The 22,624-nt window shown below is 38.1% G+C and overlaps 1 protein-coding gene across 3 annotated transcripts in view; it reads right to left on the minus strand.

Moving 5' to 3' along the window:
• Positions 1-330: 330 nt before the first annotated feature.
• NEK11 (NIMA related kinase 11) overlaps positions 331-22,624 on the minus strand; it is an 81,866-nt gene continuing 59,572 nt past the window's right edge. For all 3 annotated transcript variants that reach the window (XM_021543355.3, XM_077786888.1, XM_077786891.1), the window contains 3 exons: positions 19,664-19,724; positions 13,742-13,838; positions 331-1,225 (listed from right to left, as the gene is read on the minus strand). In XM_021543355.3, the coding sequence (XP_021399030.2) occupies positions 1,021-1,225; positions 13,742-13,838; positions 19,664-19,724 (363 nt within the window). In that variant the 3' untranslated portion in view covers positions 331-1,020. The remainder of the gene's footprint in view (positions 1,226-13,741; positions 13,839-19,663; positions 19,725-22,624) is intronic.

Consider the following 22,624-nt stretch of genomic DNA (forward strand, 5'->3'; position numbering starts at 1 on the left):
GTCCTTTAAGAGTTGTGGGGGAAAACCAGGAAGCATAAGGATTATGATAATGGCTCAATGCCTAAAATTCATTTGGTCTACAATTCAGTTTAGGTTCCTTTACCAATCGTATGACTTTGTTAACCTTTAGACTTTTACACAGATGGAGGAAGAAGCTCAGAATGCAGAATAAGGAAGGAAGAGGTAGAAGGAAAACATTAAGTATATAATCAGAGCCTGATAGTTGAAATCAGCAGGAGTGGGATGCATGTGAAGAGGGGAGCATAAACACCAAGAAAGAACATTAACAGTAGCAATGTGCAAGGCACAAAAAAATCAGTTTACTGTTCCATTTTTGAATAATGAATTTAATCCAAAACTCTTTAGACAAGTACAGTGTATGACCAGACATTCTTCTGCCATTATGAATATACACTCCTATCTCTGTGTATGTGAGCATGCATATATGTATATAAATAGGCACATACGTATGTATGTCCACAATTCCTTTGAAACTCAGATTAAACACAGCCCTTTTGAACAATCAATAATAAGAAGACAATTAGGGGCTGAGTGGCCATACATATACATACATGTTTAAGAGTAAATCTGCCAAATTACAAAAATTATGGGCTTAAGTATCACAAGGATGAGACAGCACAGAAATCAACAGCAGCTGGAGTCTAATCCTGTGTCATTCCATCAAAGGCAGCTTTGCCACTGAAACTCTAAGTGCAAGACTGGTGTCCCTCCATGGCCCAGAACACCCTTAATTTGCTTTAAGTGGCAGAAGAAGGGGAGACAGGTAACTGTGAATCCTCCCTCCACTGTCACAAACATTTGTTCTTCTTCCTGCCCCTGAAATTTGTGCCACATTTACCCACTTCTCACTGCAGTCTGGACTCTCAAATGGAGCTTACCCACATGCTTATGTACTACATTACCCTAAGCAGCGTCCTCCAAACACCTCCTGTATTTGCCTGCTGGCCTGAGGGAGGCCTCTTCCCCCCTGGGCCATTCCCAGCTGCTGCTGACACGCTGCTACAGCTGGAGATGAGGCTCTGAAGCCTGTAGCTGCTCCTCGAAGTACAGCAGCTGATCCACTTCAAAGCAATCACTTGCTCTAGAAACCAGTTTCTCCAAAGAGCTCCTGATCTCCTCCTCGCTGGCATTCTGCTGTCTCGCTTGCTTGAGGCAGCTGTACACCGCCTCGAATGCCTCTACTCCCAGCTTCCCAATGGCAGATCTGGGGATAAATATTATAGAAAAGGTCAAGTAAAAGGGAATTCATGTTATGTAGTAACACAAGCATTAACTAGTGCAAATTCCTTCTGAATGTTTTAGGTTTGATTAAAATATCATGATGCACCTTGTTTGCCTGACAGGGAAAGGAAATAAAGATTCCTGGCTAATTTCTCCATGGTGAGTTGCTATACAGAGCCCAAGAACAAAAACCTGGCCGTAGCAAAGTCACGGGAAGCTTGGCCATCTTCACTGTTACAATCCAAGAATCCTTTTCCTGCTGCGTCTGACAGACTCTTTTATCTACAAGAAGTCTGGTAAACACACATGTATTACTGCCTCTGGATTTCATCAAAACCAAAAGAAGCAACCCAGTCAGCTGAACACCAATGGAATTTTATGTGAACACATTTTGTTATTCATTACCTTATTCTAGCTTCTATCAAATTCAAGAAAACCATTGTACAAGCTCATTATGACCTAACTTGACACTTTTTTCTTTTCTATAGTGCTCTTCTTTTATCAGTACACAAATCTGTAACTCAGTGACAAAACACACACTCACACCATCTTAATACTGATTTATAAAAAAGAACCATTTGAAAACTGCAAGACAATGAACAGCATTTCTTCCTCCTAAAGGAAAAACATCTTTAAATTCATGTATCACAGGTAACATAAAGTATTTCACTCAGTGATGGCTTCATATTTTGATGAAAATACCAGGGTAATTTCCCTTCAGCATTTCAGAGACTATCTGCCTGCTCTTCATGCTTCTGACACAGCATTTGTTTGTTTGGTTTTTTTTCACTAAATGGTTACATATTAGAGCAGTTGAGAGTTGATTGTCTTTTATGTGGAAGGGAACCATGTCATATGGTTCCCTGCAGTAGGCTCCCCAGGCAGTGCCTGAGGCAGCAGGAGCTGGACACCCTCAGCCTGTGGCTGTATCAATGGTGATCTATAGAGGGGCTGAGAAAGGGATCACAGATCCCCTTCATGGATCCCTGGTACCAGCATTAAGGCTTAGAACTTCAGTACAGGTGCACATAGGTTCAGAGGGAGCAGGCACACTTCCCATAGCAGTTTAAATAGTTAAAACTACCTCCTAACAGCAATTTCACAAACTGCAATTCTAGTTTTTCCTGGTTTTGTACTGATTTTGCTACATGTCTAACACCAGGGCAAGGTCAACTCTTCTCACCCAATAGCATAATCAACCTAGCAGTGTAGCTGCTTTTTATCAGTGGTCATCCTGTTATTGCTGAGGAAAAACATCATCATAGTAAAATATTAGCCAGTAAGTGTTGCATATTATGTGAATTTCTCGATTCTTAGGAAAACATTGCAAAGAATTCTACTTTACTGCTTCTCAGACTTCTCCCATCTCACTTGCTCTTTGCTTTTCTAGCACCTCGATCATGCCCAGGTGTGACCCCCCTTTGGTTTCAGGTCACCACTCTGCTGGCTCCAGACACGAAGGTAGATCAGGAGCTTGGGGCAGGGAAAGCCAAGACTAAGGATCAGAAGTCACAGTGCCAAGCTGGAATCTCTACAGGTCTAGACCTGATTCAGTCCTGCTTCCTATAACTAGAAATTACCTTTTGATTTTCTACCAAGAATGTTGTTTAGGAGAAAATAAAAACTGTTGTAAATAATTAATTCTCAGACACTGGAAACCTAGGGATTGGATTACCACTGAAAGCTAAATGGATAGTTTGACAAACTATGTACATTTCTTCACATAACACTATCAAAAATATCACTATTTCCTCCCAATGGTTGAAAATCAATACATGACAAGCTATCCTGAAATCACTGCTACATCATGAGTGCCTTTAATGACTCCCCTCTCCTTCTTAGACAAGTATGTTCAATTTTTGGGCAGTCCTGTCTATTTAAAGATGAAAAATTGAGCAAACATATACCTTGGGAGTATTGCTTTAGCTAATAAATGTGACCTGCAGACTTGAGTCTTCTCTGTTCAGCTTGGCAGAGCATGCAAATCAGCTAATGTGTGTAATAGCTGATACAATAGAATTAAGGGGAAGATGTTCATAGGTTGAAAATTATGGGGTAGGTAACAAAAATTATAACCTGCTTTTACAAAAGAAGACATTAGGCTCTGTTTGGGCTTGAGAGCTGCATTAATTTGACTCTACTACCACATCATGCATAACAGAGGCAGAAGTGTGGGATCTCAGAGAGTAAATGTCAAAGAGGCGTCACCGAGTGAATCTATGATCCTGATGGAGGGAGAGGAGAAAGTGCTTCCTGGAAAGTGAGGTTTGTCCATTACAGCCCTGATCCTGTGCTAGGGATCAGGATTTTATCCATCCATATAAAATCCTAGAGAGGCACAATTACAGATTGCTATTTCACATGAAATATGGGATACCTGCACTGATGTTTTAAAAAGAATTAAAGCCTTACCACCAAATGTGCTGTGAGAACAAGTGCAGAACTCCCATTTACAGCCACATTTGGCCATCCATGTTTTCTGATTTACTGGCATTGACTCTCTTCCTGCTATCCTATAGCTCAGTCGCCTACAAACTCACTGTGAGTCATCATCTCTTTTTCAGCCAAGACAACACAAGCAAAAGGGACATCTGACATCTGGGATTTCATTACTGTGAAAAATTATGGGCCAGACCTCCATCCCACACTGGCCTAAATTGTTTTCCAGTGTGCTAAAATCCAAGGAATCTACCAATCAAGGGTCTGGCTTCAGATAATACAGAAATGTGCTTAAATATCATAACTCTGATAGTTCTTTTCTTTCTTTGTTACAGAGTCTTAGATGGAGGGATTCAATGAGCTCAACTTCCCTCACTCCTGGCTGCACAGAGCAGTCCCAATGCTCCAGGCAGAGGAGACACAGGTCTGGAAGCATGCTGTGACCACCAACCCACTGGCTGCACAGCAGACACTACCAGTCTGGGGACACTGTCACCCACAGAAGCTGTGGCCTGAGAAAAAAATTACTCTTTTTGCCAGCTCTTGTGCAGCACACAGCACATGCCTGAGAAATTGAACTGCAACAAGACCCAAAGGCTATACTGATATTTGATTTGTGGATAATGGTGGAGTGTGGACATAAAATAGAGACTTGGTTCTATCAAGGCTAAGGCACTTCTGAGTATGCGAGACACAGTAAAGAATATCAGCAAAATCATAGGCGCTGCTGGAGTTAGAGGGTAGCTAAATAGGAGTCTTGAGAACTGCAATTTTTAGACACAGGGTGTCTAAAACCATTCCAAGTCATTTAGTGGATCTGAATTTATCAGGCTATCTGGTGATTCACAGTTGATTTTCTACGCATGAGTGCAAAATTACTAAGATTTGACAATATAATAATGTTGTGTTCTCAGTTGGCTGAGGAAGTTGTAAATCTTTCCCTAGGTGAACAAAGAATTCTCTATTATTCCACTGGTTTTCATTTTGACTGTTCTGGTGCCAGCTACATATTAACATCTCCTTTCTGGCTTGGAGATCAATTACAATACACCTACCTTTATGCCACACTGACAAAAGCCACAAAACAAGATTAATGCTGAAGTTGTGCTCCTCCGTGGGCATTAGCTGCCAGGTTAATATCCCTCAATAACTTGTCATGACCTGCCTTGAAGGATAACTATGTCACAAATCAGCAGCTAAGGGTTTTTTCAGCTTCTCACTTTCCAATGTCATTTAGCATGATGGCAGCTATCATTTAAAGCCATCCTGGTCTCAGTGGTGCCTCCAGGGAGCTGCGTGTGGTCTGTCAAGGAGAGGCTCTGCACAAGCCACTACTGAACACACCAGAGTAGAAACACCATGGAAGTCCCTCCATATCAGGCATCAGCAATAGCATCTCACCTCTGCCATAACAGGCAACAAACACACTGCTCCTAAGATAAACACAGAAAATTCAATTATTTCAAAATACCAATTACTCATGCCTACATCAAAGCAAACCTTAATAAAGAAACTTTCTGGACATGGGATACCCATTCCATTGGGCATTTATTTATCTTTTTGAATGCAGCCAGGTCACCTGCAGCCAGCACCAAAGAGCACATTGTAAAGTAGAGAACAAATCTGTGTTTATTTTGGCTCATGGGGCACAAAAGTGTGTGCAGGAATCTTTGAAAGAATAATTTCAGTAGATGTCTCTAAATTCTGTTCTTCCTAACTCCAGGAGCTGACCCCATAGAATCCAGCAATATTACTTAGGATTCTCATCAACACATCCAAAAATTATTTGTCCCTGAATTAATGCTACTTCCAAGCATCAATTTATTAACCCCATATTTCTCTTCAAAACAGTACAACCATGCCACTTAGCAGCTAACCAGTAGTGATATGAATCTCAGAGAAAAAGATTGTTACATTTATCTCCTGAGATGACTTTCCAACAGAATCAGGAAATTACATATCCTTAGTCTTATAAAAAATATTGCTTTCTAACTGTACCAGAAAATCTTAAGATACCTGCTACAGCATCTCACGGTTCAGTAAACAAACAGGTTTATCTCAGTTAGAAAACAAAGGATCTCTGTCCTCTCGAGTTATCTTTCTGTCCTTTGGTTTGCTGGTATTACTGACTGTGAATGATTAAAACTTTGACACTTGAAAGAAATGGCTCTGGGTTCAAATCTTCATTTGCAGCATAAATTCTCTGTTGCTGTTTAAAGATCCCTTGAGATCTGCTAGGAGAAAAGCATAATAAGTTCCATGATCCAGGTTTTAGGGACTTATTTCTAAAGGTAGGGCAACTCTTTTCTAGTTCTGAGAGATGTTCAATCTTGGCTTAGAAAAGGTCTTATAAAAAATAAAGAAGGCAGTGGAAAGTATTTTATATAAAAGCTATCAAGAAAAGAAATACAAATTACTAATATTAGCCCCCACCTTCACCTTTAAGCCTCAATGGACTTTGGCTATTCTCATATTACTATTGAATGAAAATTTCTTCCCTTGAAAACACAATGCTAACTTTCCTAATTTATCCTTAATTACTTTGTAATTCCTGAATTAAAGCACCTTAATTTGATTGCAAACAAAACTCCCTGATGTCCTACTTCAAAGACCTGCAAAATCTAAAGCATATTTAAGACATGTTTTCCCATGAGTTAAGAAGGATCTTATTATTAAAAGATGTAGACACACAGGTGAAGAAATATCAGCAATAATATTCTCCATGTGCCTCATATTCAGAGATAAATGAATTTATATAATAGAAATTGAAGCTGACATCTGCTCTTGGAAGAAGTGTTAATTAGAATTTAGAACTGCTAGTTGAATTCTAGCTACTATGAATTTAGAAGATGACTTATCATAAGAGAAAATGTGTTTCTTTTCATTTTTCCCACAGAAGAAAAAAAAATACAACAAAACAGTCATTTAACTCAAACCTGAACACTGCAATTTTAAAGTCTTCCTATATTAAGAAATTTACTACCAATACTAAAAATAAGAGCGAAATATATTTGCTTCTATAGAGCTAATCTTCATGAGGTAGGGTGAGTGATAATTACACTGTTTCACTGTGGCCATGAAGAATTACCTGAAACACACTTCCCTGAGCTTTATACACAGTCTGAGATTTCCTAATATTTCTACATTTATTTTAAACAACATTCTGATTTTTAACAGTGCCATGTCATTCAAAGAATCTTTGAAAAGTCATCAGTTTAATTCCTTCAGCATCACTGACCAAGATCAAGAAATAATTCCATACTTCACACATACCTGATACTATTTGCTTTGTTTATCAATGCAGTTGTTCAGGTGTCTCTGAAAAGCAGCACAATACATAGCTACTTCTTGAATGTGAGCATGTGAGGATACAGTAGTTACCTCTGGAAAGTAAATAATTATATGCATATCTTGTAAGAATTTAAGAATATAACTGCATTCTCCTTTGTTCAGCTGTTTGGTTAATGCTGAGTTAATGCTGATTTCCTTTTACACGGCTTACTATTGGAAGGGGGTCTCTCCTGACATAGGATTCATACCAAAGTGGAAGTTTTAAAATGAACAATTTACCTATCAGAGAAAGGAAAAGGTACTTATTCATTTCAATGAAACAAACAGAATACTAACTAGTACTATATATATTTTTTCCTCAATCCAAGCATTCTTTCACCATATTCTATTAAGTGCTACTGCATAAAAAAATGCATTTATGAGTTAGCAATAAGTAAGTCTCATTAAAAGGCTTGTCAACGCTTCAAAGGTGCTTCAATGGAGAGATTAATGAAATCACTTGGTATGGAGATAGATGATTCTTGATAGAAATATCACAAACACCACAGTAATTTACTCACAAAATTTCCAGCTGGGCTTGAGCACTGCACAGGTATAGAGGGAGGTGAAGCAGCATTCAAGCTCTCAGCTATGCTAAACACCCATGCAAGGTTACAGTAAAAGTAAAAGTACTCTTAAACAATCAAATCAAAAAGACATTTTAAAAGCTAAAAAAAATCCCTAGCTGATGTGGACTGTGAGATGTCCAATTATGGCAAATATTTAACTGCATATATACATATACATAAAAATAGACACTAACATATACACAAAAAGGCTCCCAAACCCATTTGCATAAGGTTTTATGCAAGCAGTTTTTCAAACATCAACCATTTGGGCTTAGTTCGTATCCATATTCTCCCAATGGGGCCTAAAGCTAGGTGAATTAAGTCCACAACTTCTTTCAGGTCTCTTTTTACATCTGTAGCTCTTTAAGAAGTTCCTAGCAGAAAACAGGACTAAGGCAAATTCACGTTTTGGCAGAGCCATACAATTCCATGATGACACCATTCTACAGAGAAAGGAAGACAAGCAATTACCAACTATGGACAGTAGATCTATGATTTTCAGAAAGGCCTAGAAAGATTTACATATTCAGTTTCTTCTGGGTCTGCATCAAAATAAGACAGGCTTCACAGAGCTGTTTAGGCATTTAAAGATGTAGATAGAAGTCTAGTACTTAAATTTTTTCCTAAAAAGCAAACATTTAATATCTTTCAAAAGAGACCTCTGGTCATTCCTGCATCAAACCCCTTGGAAAACTCCCTATCTACATTTCTCTCAAGAAAACTTCCCAAGGTTGTGATGCTACTTCTAGAAATGCTGTCAAAATAATTCGAGTGGTTCCATATTGAAAACAGACTATATCATTAATGCTGCATGAAAGCATTTTTGCATTTGCAAACTATTGACAAAACCAAGGTGCTGGAAATCAGAACAGCACAATCTATGCATTATGTATGCACAGCACAAGAAACTAGGCAAGCTATGCTTTGCGTGTAAAACACAAAGAAGTTTAATTCTCTGAACATTTTGAGTGTTCGGGGCCCCTTGACATTTTCAAATGAACGAGTCTATACTTAAAATTTTAGTTGTTTTGCTACTGATACGCAATTTTTAAAGTGAATAAAAGCTCTCTAGTGCTGAAGCAATCATAGTGTTAATGTCCACTTTAAAAAAAAGGTCCTTAAAAATTCAGAATAACAGAATGACTCATGGATCTATGACATACAGTTCAGCAGAGAAGCTGAAAATTATCTGTGTTTTCTTTACATATCTAAGCAAATTCACAAAATATGTCACATTGTTATGACCTGAGGTAATAGTAATTCAAGTCATGTGCAAAATGGGCAAAAGATGAACATCCCAAAAAAACGCATCAAACTTTAATTGTGCTCCAATATTCACTCACTCTAACTACCACGTTTGTTCTCACTATTCATTTCAAAGTGTACCCTAACAAATGTAAGGTTGCTAAGAACTGCTGAACACCTGCTGTTAGCAGGTGACGTGCTCTTCCCGTCCTCAGATGCAGGACAGAGAGGAGCAGTGCAAGACACAAAGTGCTGACAACAGGAGCAGCCCATTTTTGTCATGGGAAGGGGAGGAGAATGGACAGTAGGAAGAAGCTGAATGAAGAGCCATGGAAAATGCATGAGGAATTAGAACATGAACTCTAACTTCAGCCTTGAGGGGTTCTTGCTGCTTCTGCTGCAGAGGACTCCTATGCTTCTGAGCAGCAGACACTGTCTTGCTCACCTTCATTTCTTCTCAGGCAGAAGAAGGGCAGGATTTCCCCGTTCCCACTTTCCCTTTCAGTCATTGCCTGGGGACAGCAATGACTCCTGAGCCAGGAGCACTCACTTCTCTCTGACAGCAGCCAAGAACCAATATCCCAGCTTGGCCACACACAGGCAGAGTTCAATCTTTCAGTGTCCCCACTGAATTTACTGGACTCTCATTTGCTTGTCAAGCAAACAGCAAACCCAAAACACTTTCTTCAAATTTGGGTCTGGAAAGTATTGAAACATATAAACAGTGAAATTATCTTAAAATGGATTTTCAGTAAAAGAAAGAGAAACTAATGGACTAAGATGTTTAATTTTTTTCCGTAATGAACTCAGTAGACTCATTTAAGACTGACCTTTAAAAATGAGGTGTGAGAAACTGTGACAAGGAAGATGGATATGTAAATAAAATCTTGGTTTACCCCATGAGATGCAGAAAACTATAGTCATGCTGTAAGATGCCTTGGGACCACTAAACAAAAATTATTACCTGAAAATTGAGTCTTGGACAGAACACTGGTGTGTGTAAGAGAAAATTCAATGCTCAGAAACATTTCAGGATCAATACTTTCAAGAGTACTCTATTCACCTGCAAAAAAGTGGTAGCTCAGGCAGTGTCAATAAACTTCCTTACCAAATATGTCTGTTGTCTGTCAGAAGACATCTTATTCCTCAAGCATGTTTACATAATTGCACTGTCAACATGACAGTCAATGGCAATCAAAAGGTCACTTACAAGTTTTTAAATCAAAATCTTAAAAACAATTAGCTTTTCTGTATTTGTTGCTTTTGTCTTCACTAAAGCTGCCCTCAATGACATCAATAACAAAATCAGTTTCAGTTGGCTCATAAAGGTCCACTCTGCAAACACAATTAAGTCCTTTCTTTACTGTAATTTTTTTTTAAATTTCACAAATAAATGTACAAAAAGTCTTCTATACTTCTAGCATTTTAGGATTACTTATTTCAAAGAACATCCAGTGCCTACTGAATGACCTCAAAATGACCTTTATTTCTGAAATTTTAAGATAAACTATGCATTTGGTGGCAGCATCACAAGCACAAGAAGTATATATACATGCTGCTCATGAATCTAAACCAATAGTGTTATGAGCATTCACAGGAGCAGAATAAAAACATTACCCAATGCTTTTTCTTCATGACTTCTGAAAGACTGCTTTACTTACACTCAGCAGGGGATGATGAAGTCTTTTTCCTGATCGTGGTATGCTGCTGTGCATAACACTTTGGGGACTGACTAAGAGGTGCTTGCTGCTGGGCTAAAGGATTTTCATTTACTTGAAATTTGGGGCATAAAAGGCTTTTCCTTCTACTGCCATACATTTTATTGAATTCTAAAGTGCATATTAAAGTTCATGGCTATTAAAATGACTCATTGTAGATATTCATGGATATCTCCACAAAGGAACACAAAACGATCTGTACTAAGTTTTTTATATGGACCTCGGGGGGAAAAAATTAATAGGTGCTACTACAATTTAATCAAACGGGGGGAAAAATGCTTTGGCTTGAGGAGGAGTTGCTTCTGAAGAACAGTGGGGTTAATTTCTGAGATGCACAGTTGGAAAGTCTCTACAGGGGAACATCAGTGGAACAGTAATTAATTTGTCTTCATGGATCTGTCCATGAAGATAACTTGGCTCTGGATAGCATGTGGCAGTAACGCTTCTCAGACTCTGCTTGCACCAAGTTACCTTGTACCACCAAGGATGGGAACCACCACGGGAATTAGATGGTGGCCAGGACAGAAGATACCAGGAAATGGCTCCTCCCATTTCCTGCATCTAACATAATTCCTCAGTTTCAAAACCCAATATGAGGACTAAGAGTCTCACAGCTCTGATTTCTATTTTTGGTTGAGCTGTCGCTGCTGGCACACGGGGCTGGGAACGAGCATAATGATAACCTTGGTGGGAGCTAGTTCAAAAAATAGAGATTTCTTATCAACACTGCAGATCACAATATCAAAATGCTAACACTGAAGTGGAAATTTTTGTGGAGACAATAAACTCAGTACGAAAGGTAAAGTAAAATCTCTGTTCTTCAGAAGCAACTCCACCACAAGCCAAAGCATAATAATGCTGGCTGTGATCAATTGGAACAGAGAGTGCAATGGTAATCGGAAAGAAAAAGGGGAAATATTTAGGGGTTGTAGTGATAAAAAAGCCATTTATTTTTCACTTAAAATAGAAGGAGACCAAGCACTCCTACCTACCATGTTCAAGAATATCCGTGGCTTCCTTCATAGTCCCATAAAGTTTTTTAGCACAGCTTTGCTCTCACATGAGCATCCTTATCAAGTCTGCCATAAGAATACAGTAGAAACCTAAATTGATGCTCTGATACACAGTAAGTCAAAAAAGGCATTTAGTGAGTCATGCTGCAGTAACTCAAGCAATGAGCACATAACATCTTGTCAAGTGATTGCCTTGTCACAGGGGTTTGCAAGACAGCATTATTCACGTGTCAATTGGAAATGGCTAAAAGGTGCTTTTGTTGTTAGAGCCTCTTTTATTTTAGATGAACCTACCATTTTATCAGAGCTACTGACACTTTCTTCCAGTAATGACATCTGTAATGCATGGGCACAAGTTTTTTTATGAGCAGCTCATGACATAGGAGTCTCCATCAGAACATACTGCTCCTAACATCTGAAAATGGTGCAAATCCCAAACCTTCATATTCCTCTTTCTAGAGCGACTTGACACCCAAGCAGATTTCACTGCACCTCCACATTATCTCCCCTGCTCACAAGTGTAAATTACGTTAGAATTGCTTATATGGCACTGTTACGTGGATGATGTTCAAAAAACACATCATATGAAGTTTGCTGAAGGATGAGCAGAGAAGCTGTGGCTTTATGTACTGATTCATAGCCAGATGTGCTTCCTTCTCACCACTGTGCCCTGTGTGCAGATTGGCCATGGGTCAGAGTTTGCAGGGAATCTCCTTGACTACACACATGCTGGGTACTGTGCTCATTGACTTGCTCCTTAACACTTTACTTTTCAAGCAATTGAGTCCTTTCTCACCTTTACTTATTCAGAAAACAAAAAGGTTTGGAGAAAGGACAATAATGTGAGCCACAACAAACCACGAAAACCATGAAACAGCACTGGAAAAACAGATTGTGAAAGAAGTGATCTAATCATACCTCAGGCCTAAAAGCAATGACCACGAAATCCAAATATTTTAAGTTCTGTCTAGGAACCATGAGAACACCAGGTGGAATCTCTAAGTTTAGAGGGCATTTTGACTAAAAAATCTCCCCTTGTAAGTAGCTGGGACAATATAATGCATTAATTAATTTTTATAAGCAGTTTCCATGAAAAGAGAATGGAGAGCAGTAGAAAGGCTGTGAGACCTGGAACTGATTGCACAGTAAAGGCTAAGCCATGAAGTGAAACCTTGGGAGCTGCTGAGTCTTGAAATACTATAAAACCAAACAACTTCTATCAGGAGTAAATGTGATTGGTATTTTCCTGAAGTACAGTGATTTATTTTAAACAGTGATTGCTATCAATGATGTTGGAATTGTATTCATTATCTTCAGAGAGCTCACTTAAATAACTCTTAGCATATACTGTTTGAGCTTATTTGCATTCCAATAACATCCACATTATTGGCAGTGTCCACCTACACAAGAGAAAAAATTGCCCTTTTTTAAAAGAGTTTATATTCTGAGAGCTGTTGAATCTTGCAACATTGCAAAGAATATTTGAGCTTAGAAATAATCCACATCATGATGATTATCAGATCAGCACCTAAAATAGGATGCAAACTATCTTGGAAGGCCAGAAATTACTCAGTCAAGATAAAGGCTCAAGATACATTAACCAGTACCTTCCAGAAAGGAAGCACAAATTTTCATTTTATTAAGACACTGAAACCTTTATAAATAAAGCTGGGATTTCAGCAATGCTGAAAACAAGTAGGCAATGAGTTTCAAAGGGAACTGTCCATGTACTGCCCACTGTCTCATTTGAAAATCCCAGCCAACAGCAGCAATTTTATTTGGTTTAAAACACCATATCACCATGGGAAACAAACCCACTTACTTTTCACTCCAGGCAAGAATGAAGTGTGGGTGAGGGAGCAAATGTGGTGGTAATGTGTACGTCTGCAGGTGATTTATGGGCACCGGCTGTGCTAATAAAGAATGTGAAATTCAGAATGACACTGACAGCAGGAAGGCAAACTGGGTCCTGGAAGAATGACAGTGATTGTGAAGCTTACAAGAAAACAATCAGAAGTGAGGGTCAACTTTCATCCTCTCTGGAGGCAAGTAGGCAAGTCTCTAAACACCTTTCCATCCACTTCTTATTGTTGATGGGATTTTTGGGTTTTATTTGCTGTGCTTTGCAGTTTTCCAATCCATATTCTTTTCCTGCACATTGGTACCACATAAATATGCTACTTACTCCCTCATGCGTTTCAGCTTGGTCTCAGCCATTGTACTGTTGAGAGCTCTGAATCCCTGGGGCACCCCTGGAGACACTCCGGTGACAGTCCTCGAGCCTACAAATCAATGCACAGACACACAACCTTATTCACCTTCATCCCCCGAGCTCTATTGCAGAATCAAGGGCAGTCAGAAGGAGGAAGACTATCCCTGCTTCTCACAAGGCAGTGCCACATTAATTAAAGATGAATTAGATTATTAAATGCACATTAAGGGCAACTCCTTTCTGAGGGACAAGTAGGTTTATAGCCTAAAGGAACCAGAACTGTAATAACAAGGAATACACAAGGAATTACAACAGAAAGGACAATCACTTGAGAAAGTTCTGGGATGAATAAATATCCAAGAAAATTAAACTTGTTTAGACAATATGCATTTTCTTCCATTGTTTTTTAACTTACCTTTAAGAGTAAGAACATTCTTCCTAACAGGCAAGTCTCTCCTTGAGCTTGATCATTACTGTAAACTGGAAGTATTTATCTTACAACATTAGTTTCTTTTTCAGACAAAGATACACTTTTTATGTATGACTATATATAAATATATATAAACATACCTGTATATGTAAATGCATATGTATGTGTAAGAAATATACACATGCATAAACACACATGCCCACTCTTTCTGTTTAGAGGTCTTCTGAACTATTGCAATATTCAGGACCTAGGACTCACATACCACTGAAGCACTCATCCACAGGAACACAGAAGTGCTGATTCACAGAGGACTGTCAGGGTTATCAGCTCAAATATGCTGCAATTTCATGTAGTCATCCCATCATCCAAGTCTGTGGTTTTCCAAAGAATTTTATGTACTTTTTGCCCTGACTACTCCTATTTAAAGACAATTTCAAAGCCTCACTGGTAGCAAGTGGCTCTAAAATCTTCCCTCTTATTTCCTGATAAAATTTCTTTATCAAGCAGTTCCTGCTCATTTTCCTCCTGTTCCAGTCCTTTCTCTTGGCTTACGCAGTTCTTTCCTTCTCTTTTGCATACTCCTTTCATTTCTTTATAATTGGAAAAAGAGATCCTATTTCAGCTTTCAATTTGTTAAGCTGAACAAAGCAGCTATTTTAGCCTCTTCTTGGAAATTGTTTGGCATTAGGATTTCACTTCCCAAAAAAGGAGATGTATCAGGGTGTAAATGTGTGGGTTGTGCCACATAGGACCCAAGTTCTGAACAGGCATGGGAGAGCTTTGCATAGGGTAGGAACAAGCCAAAAGTCAAATACATTAACAAAATGCCTTGTCTAACTGAACACACACTCCCCTCCTACCAGGAGTTTTTAGCTTGGACTCAGCCGGGGTTTGGCTTAGTTTGGATTGCATTAACAGGGATCACATGCAGCCAGAGGAATTTGCAGCTCCCCTCCCTCTATGAGCTGATACAGACACCCCCAGAGAACACCAAATGCTTCCCTGGAATGTGCAATCATGGCTCTCCCAACAGGTAGGCTCCTTTGCATTACATGATTCTAGACCCTGATCACATCCATTTGAATACTGAGATTAAAACTTTCCATTGTGTGTGATTCTATTGAACCACTCACAGTGAGTGTCTGCTGGGTTCAGAAGCTTGGAAGCACAGAAGAAATGGATTCCTGATTCTGTTAGCAGGATGGACAATTGCACATTTAAAAACATTCTCCTAGCTTATCTTACACCAAATAGCTAGCTAATAGCTAATAGATAACTATTAGTTAACCTAACAGTTATCTGGTGCCCAAATATTACAACTCAGGTATAGTTAATGTAGTTTAAAAGATGAAAAATGACAAGCCCAGTTCTTAATGGCAACCAATTATTTCACCCATTAATGCAAAAAACATTTCCTGATTGTTTACTGTAAGAGTGCACATGCATATTCATATGTTTTACATGGAGTCTGTAAGCATTCAACTCCTTCAGCAGCACTGGAAAATTCAGCCATCCTCAGGACAGCTCTGAGGAAACCCCAGGTGCTGTGCAAAGTAGTGCTCATGACTTGCTGGGCTTCTGTCTCAGCTGGCACAGTATTAAGGTCCAGATGTAGGGCTTTGGTGGTTTGAAACCAATTAAAAATTGATGCTCTGAGCACCAGTGGCCTAAGGAAAATATAAATCTTGCAGTCTCTTAAAAAGGAGTACATTTAACCACCGGTACCAGATAAATTCTGGCATTATTATTATTACAGGATATATCACTCTTGTAAGAGCTCAGCATATTCTTTCTGTTTAGTGAATTCAATATATTAGTACTATATTTATTACTACAGTATTTTCTTCTCCTCTGACATTTCATTATTAAAGACATCCTTCTTGCTAGTTTTGTTTTGTTTTCTCTGGGATTTCTGGCTAAATAATTCATATTTTGTCTACTTTACACATTGGCAGTTGGCCAAGAAAAACTACATGCAAACTCTCTATCTTTCTCTCCATTTAATATGATTTTTTGGCTCCTGCAAGGCAGCACAGACTGAAGTAAAGGTGTGGTTAGTAATTAAAAAAATGAGTTCTCAGTTAAGACTGCTTGATACATTTGGTGCTACAGCACACCTCAACAAATTTTCCTGGGGTGATTCATAACCATACCAACTTCTACATCAAAGGTATTTTCTTAGAAGCAGTTACTTGGTTAATAATGCATTTTGCACCCAGCTTAAGGCAGTTTGTGTACCCACATATCAACACAGAACAAGGAACTACGCTTCTTCAAAAAGCTACCAGATAATTATTTGCATTTTTTATCCAATATATCATTCTTGATCCATTAAACAAAATCAAATAAAACAACAAGAACACTGTCTTTTCAAAACCAGGTATGGCAGCTTTCTAAATGCATTTCAATGTCTCCCAGTCTAACCCAGTATTGCAGAAACACTATAGGGCAAAGGGCAAAATATCTTTGTCCTCTCAGGTGATAGAGCACCACTTTGAGGTTTGCACTGACGATATGTAGAGAAAGGAATTTAGTCACAGGTGCATTGTCTGGTAAGAGTTTTCATAAATTATGGTCCAAAGGCATTCCTACAAACATTTCTGCTAATGACCAAAGAATAGGTGACACACCTACTGCAGCTCTTCATAAGCCATGATGTATTGTGAAGCTGTTATCTCCACTGAATCACAAACTTCTGTTTGTAGTTCAGATTTCTTTTCTTTACCTTTCATTGCTACATATGAGATCCTACAGTGCCTTTTTGTACAAGATATAAAAGATTAGAAACAGATGTGTTTTCCAATCATAAACAATACAAAGTGACCCAACTGCCCCTAACCTTCTCTTCCTTAATGCCAAGCAAATCTAGTAAATTTTAAAATGAGTTTTTCAAACTCCCTTGTCTTCTGCAGTTTTTTTCTGGGATCTTCCCAATTTTTCAATTTATCAGCATGGCCAATCTTACTTCAAATGCACTCCACATGGACCTTTATAGCCAACACAAAAGCAATTGTGTACCACAAAAGATCTTGTACTTGGACTGATTCTGGGACCTCTTGAGGATAAAATTCAGTTACCTCCCAAGTCCTTTTATAAACACTGAGGTTTATACTAAAAAAATTCCACCTGTTGAAAAACAATATATATTTATTGCATCCTTTTTATCACAACCTTTGCTGACATAAAAAAAAGTTCTAGTGTTTTTCTTCTTGGTTATTCTCTAACAACCACTTGAAATTACTCATAATCTTTTTGTAATACTTCAAAACAATGAAAGATGCCACAAGAAATTCTGTCCTGGTCAGATTCCTGCTTCTATTGCCCTATTATTGCCATGAAATCCTGTTTTCAGGAGCAGCCATTATAATCCTGTTGCAGCTCTGTAGCCCAGGAATACGGTATTGCCACTGCTTGCACCAGGCCACACAGCTGGAACTGAGTCTGCAAGACTTTGTCTAATCTTGTCATATCCTGACAGAAGTTTTGATTTAATTGCTCAAGCTATAGCAGTAGTTCTTTGAATTACTATGTAGTGGACTGGTTTGCTTTATCTCCACTTTTTCTTCTAACATACAACCTGCTTTTCTAGATGGATAGTAGTGTTCTGTGTAGAAAGACATATGTATAACTAACTTAATTAACATAGAGAAGTACAGGCTAGTACAACTGCAGATGCCTTGAAAAGTGGGAACAAAGGATGAGATGTAAAGGACTGCAGGCATAGGATGTCAAAAAGGGAGGCTCCAGCTAGTACTTGCAATACCAGGGGTAAAACCAATGTGCTAGTGGTTAGTTAAAGAAATGCAGACCTAGAAGGGGACACAACTAGCTTTAGGGTGAAAAAGACAGCAAGTATCTAACTTATGCACAGTGCACTATATACAGAAAATTTTGATGCAATGGGAATTTGGAGCCCAGTGAAGAATGTGCAAGGTATAAATGAACATTAGCAAACACATAAAAATGACCCCAACTGCAGGTTTATAGCTTGATTGGAATAACTTAAAATAATGAAAGTTTAAACTTTCTAAGTGATACTGGGCATACAAAGATAAAAGGGAACATTGAGATTTGTCTCTCATTATCATCACATATACTTCTTTGGAGAAAATCATACCTAATTACTATAGAACTTGGAAAAAGCCTGTAAGTTTCAACATGGACTGGTTGAAAATTTTTTAGTGATAAAAGTACAATTTACTTATTTAATATTACAATTTTTAAAAAGTCATCTTCTTGTCCCCAATACTGAATGGAAAAGATTAAGATAAGGGAGTTTCTAATACTAAGATTGTTTTTTTAAACACCACTGTTTGTCTTAGGCTAATATTCTTGTTTGTTCTCACCAACCTTCAAGGCAATTCCTCTCTTTAATTAAATGAAGGGATATTGAAGCACAGAGCAAAATCTTTTTCTTATTTCAACTTCTGCAAACCCATTGCAAACAGTGATGTTGCAAATGCATACATGAGTGCAGAATTTGGAGACAGGGCTTTTCTGTAAATGTGAAGAGAAACTAGATGTAAATGTTCCTTCATTCAGTCCTGAGAGTCTCCTGGCATGGGACCCAGAAGGTGACCAGTGGCTACAAGACTGTGATGGCAACAACTTTGATTACTCCCTTTCATCCTTCTTCTTTGGCTCTCTTCCCACCTATCCAAGCTCACAAGCAGGGGTGAACCAGAGCTCAGCACTGGAAGAATTTCTGGAAGCAGGACTTTCTAGGAGTCTCCTGTATTATGGTTTTAGATAATCCCAAATCAGGTTTATCCCAACTGAACGAATGCAAACAAAGCAGCTAGAGAGGCTGCAGTTCCCATGGGAGCCTTTGGGAACTCAGCTGGCCTTTCATGAGCTCACACTCAGTCCCACCCGCTGGCCTCTGGGGACAGTGACTATGGCAGCCACAGTAAATAGCCTTATTTCACTTAAGCTTTCCTTTTAGCTTTTAAGTAGACCACAACAACCCAGGTTTTCCAACTGTAAATCTATAGACAATATTTTGCCAGAGATTTTAGGATTAAATTACTAACTTAAATTCCCACTGTTTTCTTTGTACCTGAATTACATAAATTAAGTTTTATCCAAGCTTTGATCATAATTTAAACATATTAAATGTTTTAATTCATTTTCTCTTATTGTTACCAAGATTAAAACTATAAAATAGCTTACATAGCCTCAAATATTTTCCTCTGGAGAAAAAATGACAGTAGCCAAATTTTTAAATTTTTTTAAATAACATTCTATACTTCTGACTAGCATGCTTTATGGTTTTCTTATTTTCAACAAAAGCACTTATGCCTTTTCTTTTGGCATAATTATACTTCTTTGCAGTAGATTAAGGAAGTAATTTTCAAACTGATCACATTTTTTGAGTTATTTTGTTGCAATATAGAAATAGTTGGACAGCTCTGCATACAGACTGCTAATAACTGCTGCTATCCAAAGAAGATATATCATCTTACCCAATGAGCTGCTATTCAGGACACTCTCCAAATACTCAACCATTGCCTCCATATCACTGTCCTGTGAATAAATGAAATCGGAATGGCATTAGTGTGAGCACAAACCTTAACACAAACACCATGTCCCAGAGGTACCATCCCACAAACACAGAGGATAACACACCAGTAAGTGTCAAGACTAGACTATTAAAAAGTTACATTGCCCAGGACATTTTCTATGTTTTCTTCTCTTAAAACATCAAGCTTTGGAATGATGTAATAACCAAACAACAATTTAAGTCAAATTCCTTGCAGAACACAAGTGTTTAGAAGAATTCTGCACGGAATTCAAAGGAGATATATTTACTGTGGAGGGTGGTGTGCAGTCTCTCAAAATATACCAGCATTTTATCATCAGTTAGTCCTGGAACATCTAAAACAATATTACATTGAAAAAGGCAAGTAAATACTTTTTAACTATGCCAAAATTTTTATGCTTATGATAGCTACCCACAGCAAATTAATATTTATCTTTCATGTAATTGCATCTACTTACATGTCTAGTAACAGCAACTAATTGAAAAATTTTTAATTAAGAAGAGATTTTAACATTTTTATATTTCAAGTGTTCTGCTACCAAACAGATGGCTGACAGTTTTGCTGAGATATCTTTCATCTGAAATGCTGTTTGTGTACATGGATTAAATTTAAAGTTCTGGCCATTAAGCAATGATTGTTGTCCAGGAAGTGCATCACAATTTTATGACAGTCCAAGAAAAACTTGGACTCTGAGTATGCAGAAGCTGCTGCCATATCACATTTAACAACACAGCATTTCTTGACTATTTAATATTGACAGTCTTGTCAAAAATACATTTTTTTAAAAATAGTCAGCACTCTATGCCTTTAAGACTGAAAACAATGGTATAAAAAGAAACACTATTGACCTCCACTTCTACAATGGCCAATCTGTTTCATATTCTTCTGTGATCTTACTAAAATGCCCATTCTAAATTTCTTAACTTAAGAACTGCCAGTACACCTAAACAGGACAGCAATAATTGCTGGCAATGACTTCCAGCTGGTTAGGGATCTTCTGGTGCAAGTGGGAGCTGTTATGGATGAGCATAAATTAACTGTTCTTTCACTCCAAGTTGTTGTATGGGCTTGTATTTGAAACAGGCTCTGCTGAGGTTTGCAAGCAGGAATCATGTTCTTGGTTGGATATTACAACAGGTAATCCACAAGCCCATAGGTCCAAAGAAGCCTCTTTGCCCTTTTGGAGCAGCCTGTGGGGTCCTGATTAGATCAAGTCAGCACAAGGGTTTGCATTCATTATGTTAATATACACAGTAGATACTGAATATTGAATTAAGAAAGATTACAGATATAATTTCTCTGTACTTCTTAAAAAAAAAGAACCATTAGGACTTCATTAAAAAGACTTAATGAAATATCTTTCATTTAAAACTAAAAAGTAATATTGATTTTCTGCTAATATTACTTTGTAATTATTTTTATTTTCATTACCACTAACAGTTAACCACAAATCTACAGACAGGCAAAACATACTAAATAACCACATACAACACAATTGCTTTAATAAAACTTTTTTTTAACTTTTTTTTTTAATGGGACAAAGCCTGTAATTCCCAAACATTTGACTTCTCAAAACAAGACATTGTATTTGCTCCAATTATAACAACAAAGCTGGTTTATTCGCTTTATGTTGTAAGGTAAAAGATGTATTTTCACCTCATCGTCACTCCTGTGTTTTCCCCACTTGGGTTTAGCACTGGAAGAGGATTTAGTAGTTTCATTCAATATATTTCTTTAATCTTTCCCTTTTTTTTTTTTTTTAATTTTTGCAGAGAAAGCAAAGCCCTACAGAATGGACAAGGGACTGTGACAGATGCCCAGAAGAGAGGCACTCCCATGCATAAGAGCCAGTGTGGGTGAATGCTTGCACATTTCAGATTCAGAACAAACAACCCCATTTCTAACAGCCACAAGCCATGCCAAAACACGTGTTAGGAATCCAGTGGAGCATCTTAGGGGTCACAGCACACAGACCACTCAGAGCTGCTGGAGCTATGATAATTGATGTCAGCTGAGTGTCTGGCTTGACAATCTCAGAAGCAACTTGGAATTTGAAAATAGGAACCTACTGCATCACAGTAGCAGACTTTGTCATGGTGAAGAGGGTGAATTTGTTGTTATGGTCACTGAGAAAAACCACTAAGAGCACGGTGATGAACTGCAGTAAAGAGCATCCACCAGCATCTCAGCTAAATCAAAGCCAATAGAAGCTTCATTACACACTAACTTTTGAAGATGAAAACTCTGTTAAGCATTACACATCGCAGTGTTTTTTAAAAACAGTTTGTCATTCTCTTTCATTATTTCCCCCTAATTAGGAACTGGTTCTCCTAGGGAAAAAACATGTGGAAAAGAGCCACTGACTTGAAGATGTAGAGGTCTGGAAAAGCAATTGGCAAATTGCTGCTTGAAATCTGTCAATGTGCATTTCTGCTCCAAAAGAAAGGAACAAAGGACACTAAACTCCAGTGTTGGAAAATGTACCTGAAATCAGATAGGCTGTACTGAAAGGTATCAACATGAGAAAAAAACCAAAATCTGTCTCAGCTCCCACCCTAAACCTTTAAAATTAAAATGTTGCAGTGCCTAACTCTACCTTTCTAAGTGGTCTTACATCCCATGTGAGGCTGCCACTTCTCAGTCTGTCTTGACACCTGTGGGAGCCTAATATAGCTTGAATAAATAGCTCATATCCCTTTCTATATCTTACACCTTAATATGTTGTTCGTAAAGATGACTTTTCTGACCCCATGCTACTGCATGAACATTGGACATTTTTTTAATCCTTGTTTGAAATAATGGGGTCACCAGAGAGCACCACCAGATGCAGCATTTCTGCCCTCTCTGCACAGAAGTAACTAGTAAAGCAATCTTGTGATTGGA

Source organism: Lonchura striata, chromosome 1 (genome assembly GCF_046129695.1).
Source record: "Lonchura striata isolate bLonStr1 chromosome 1, bLonStr1.mat, whole genome shotgun sequence".
Classification (NCBI taxonomy): domain Eukaryota; kingdom Metazoa; phylum Chordata; class Aves; order Passeriformes; family Estrildidae; genus Lonchura; species Lonchura striata.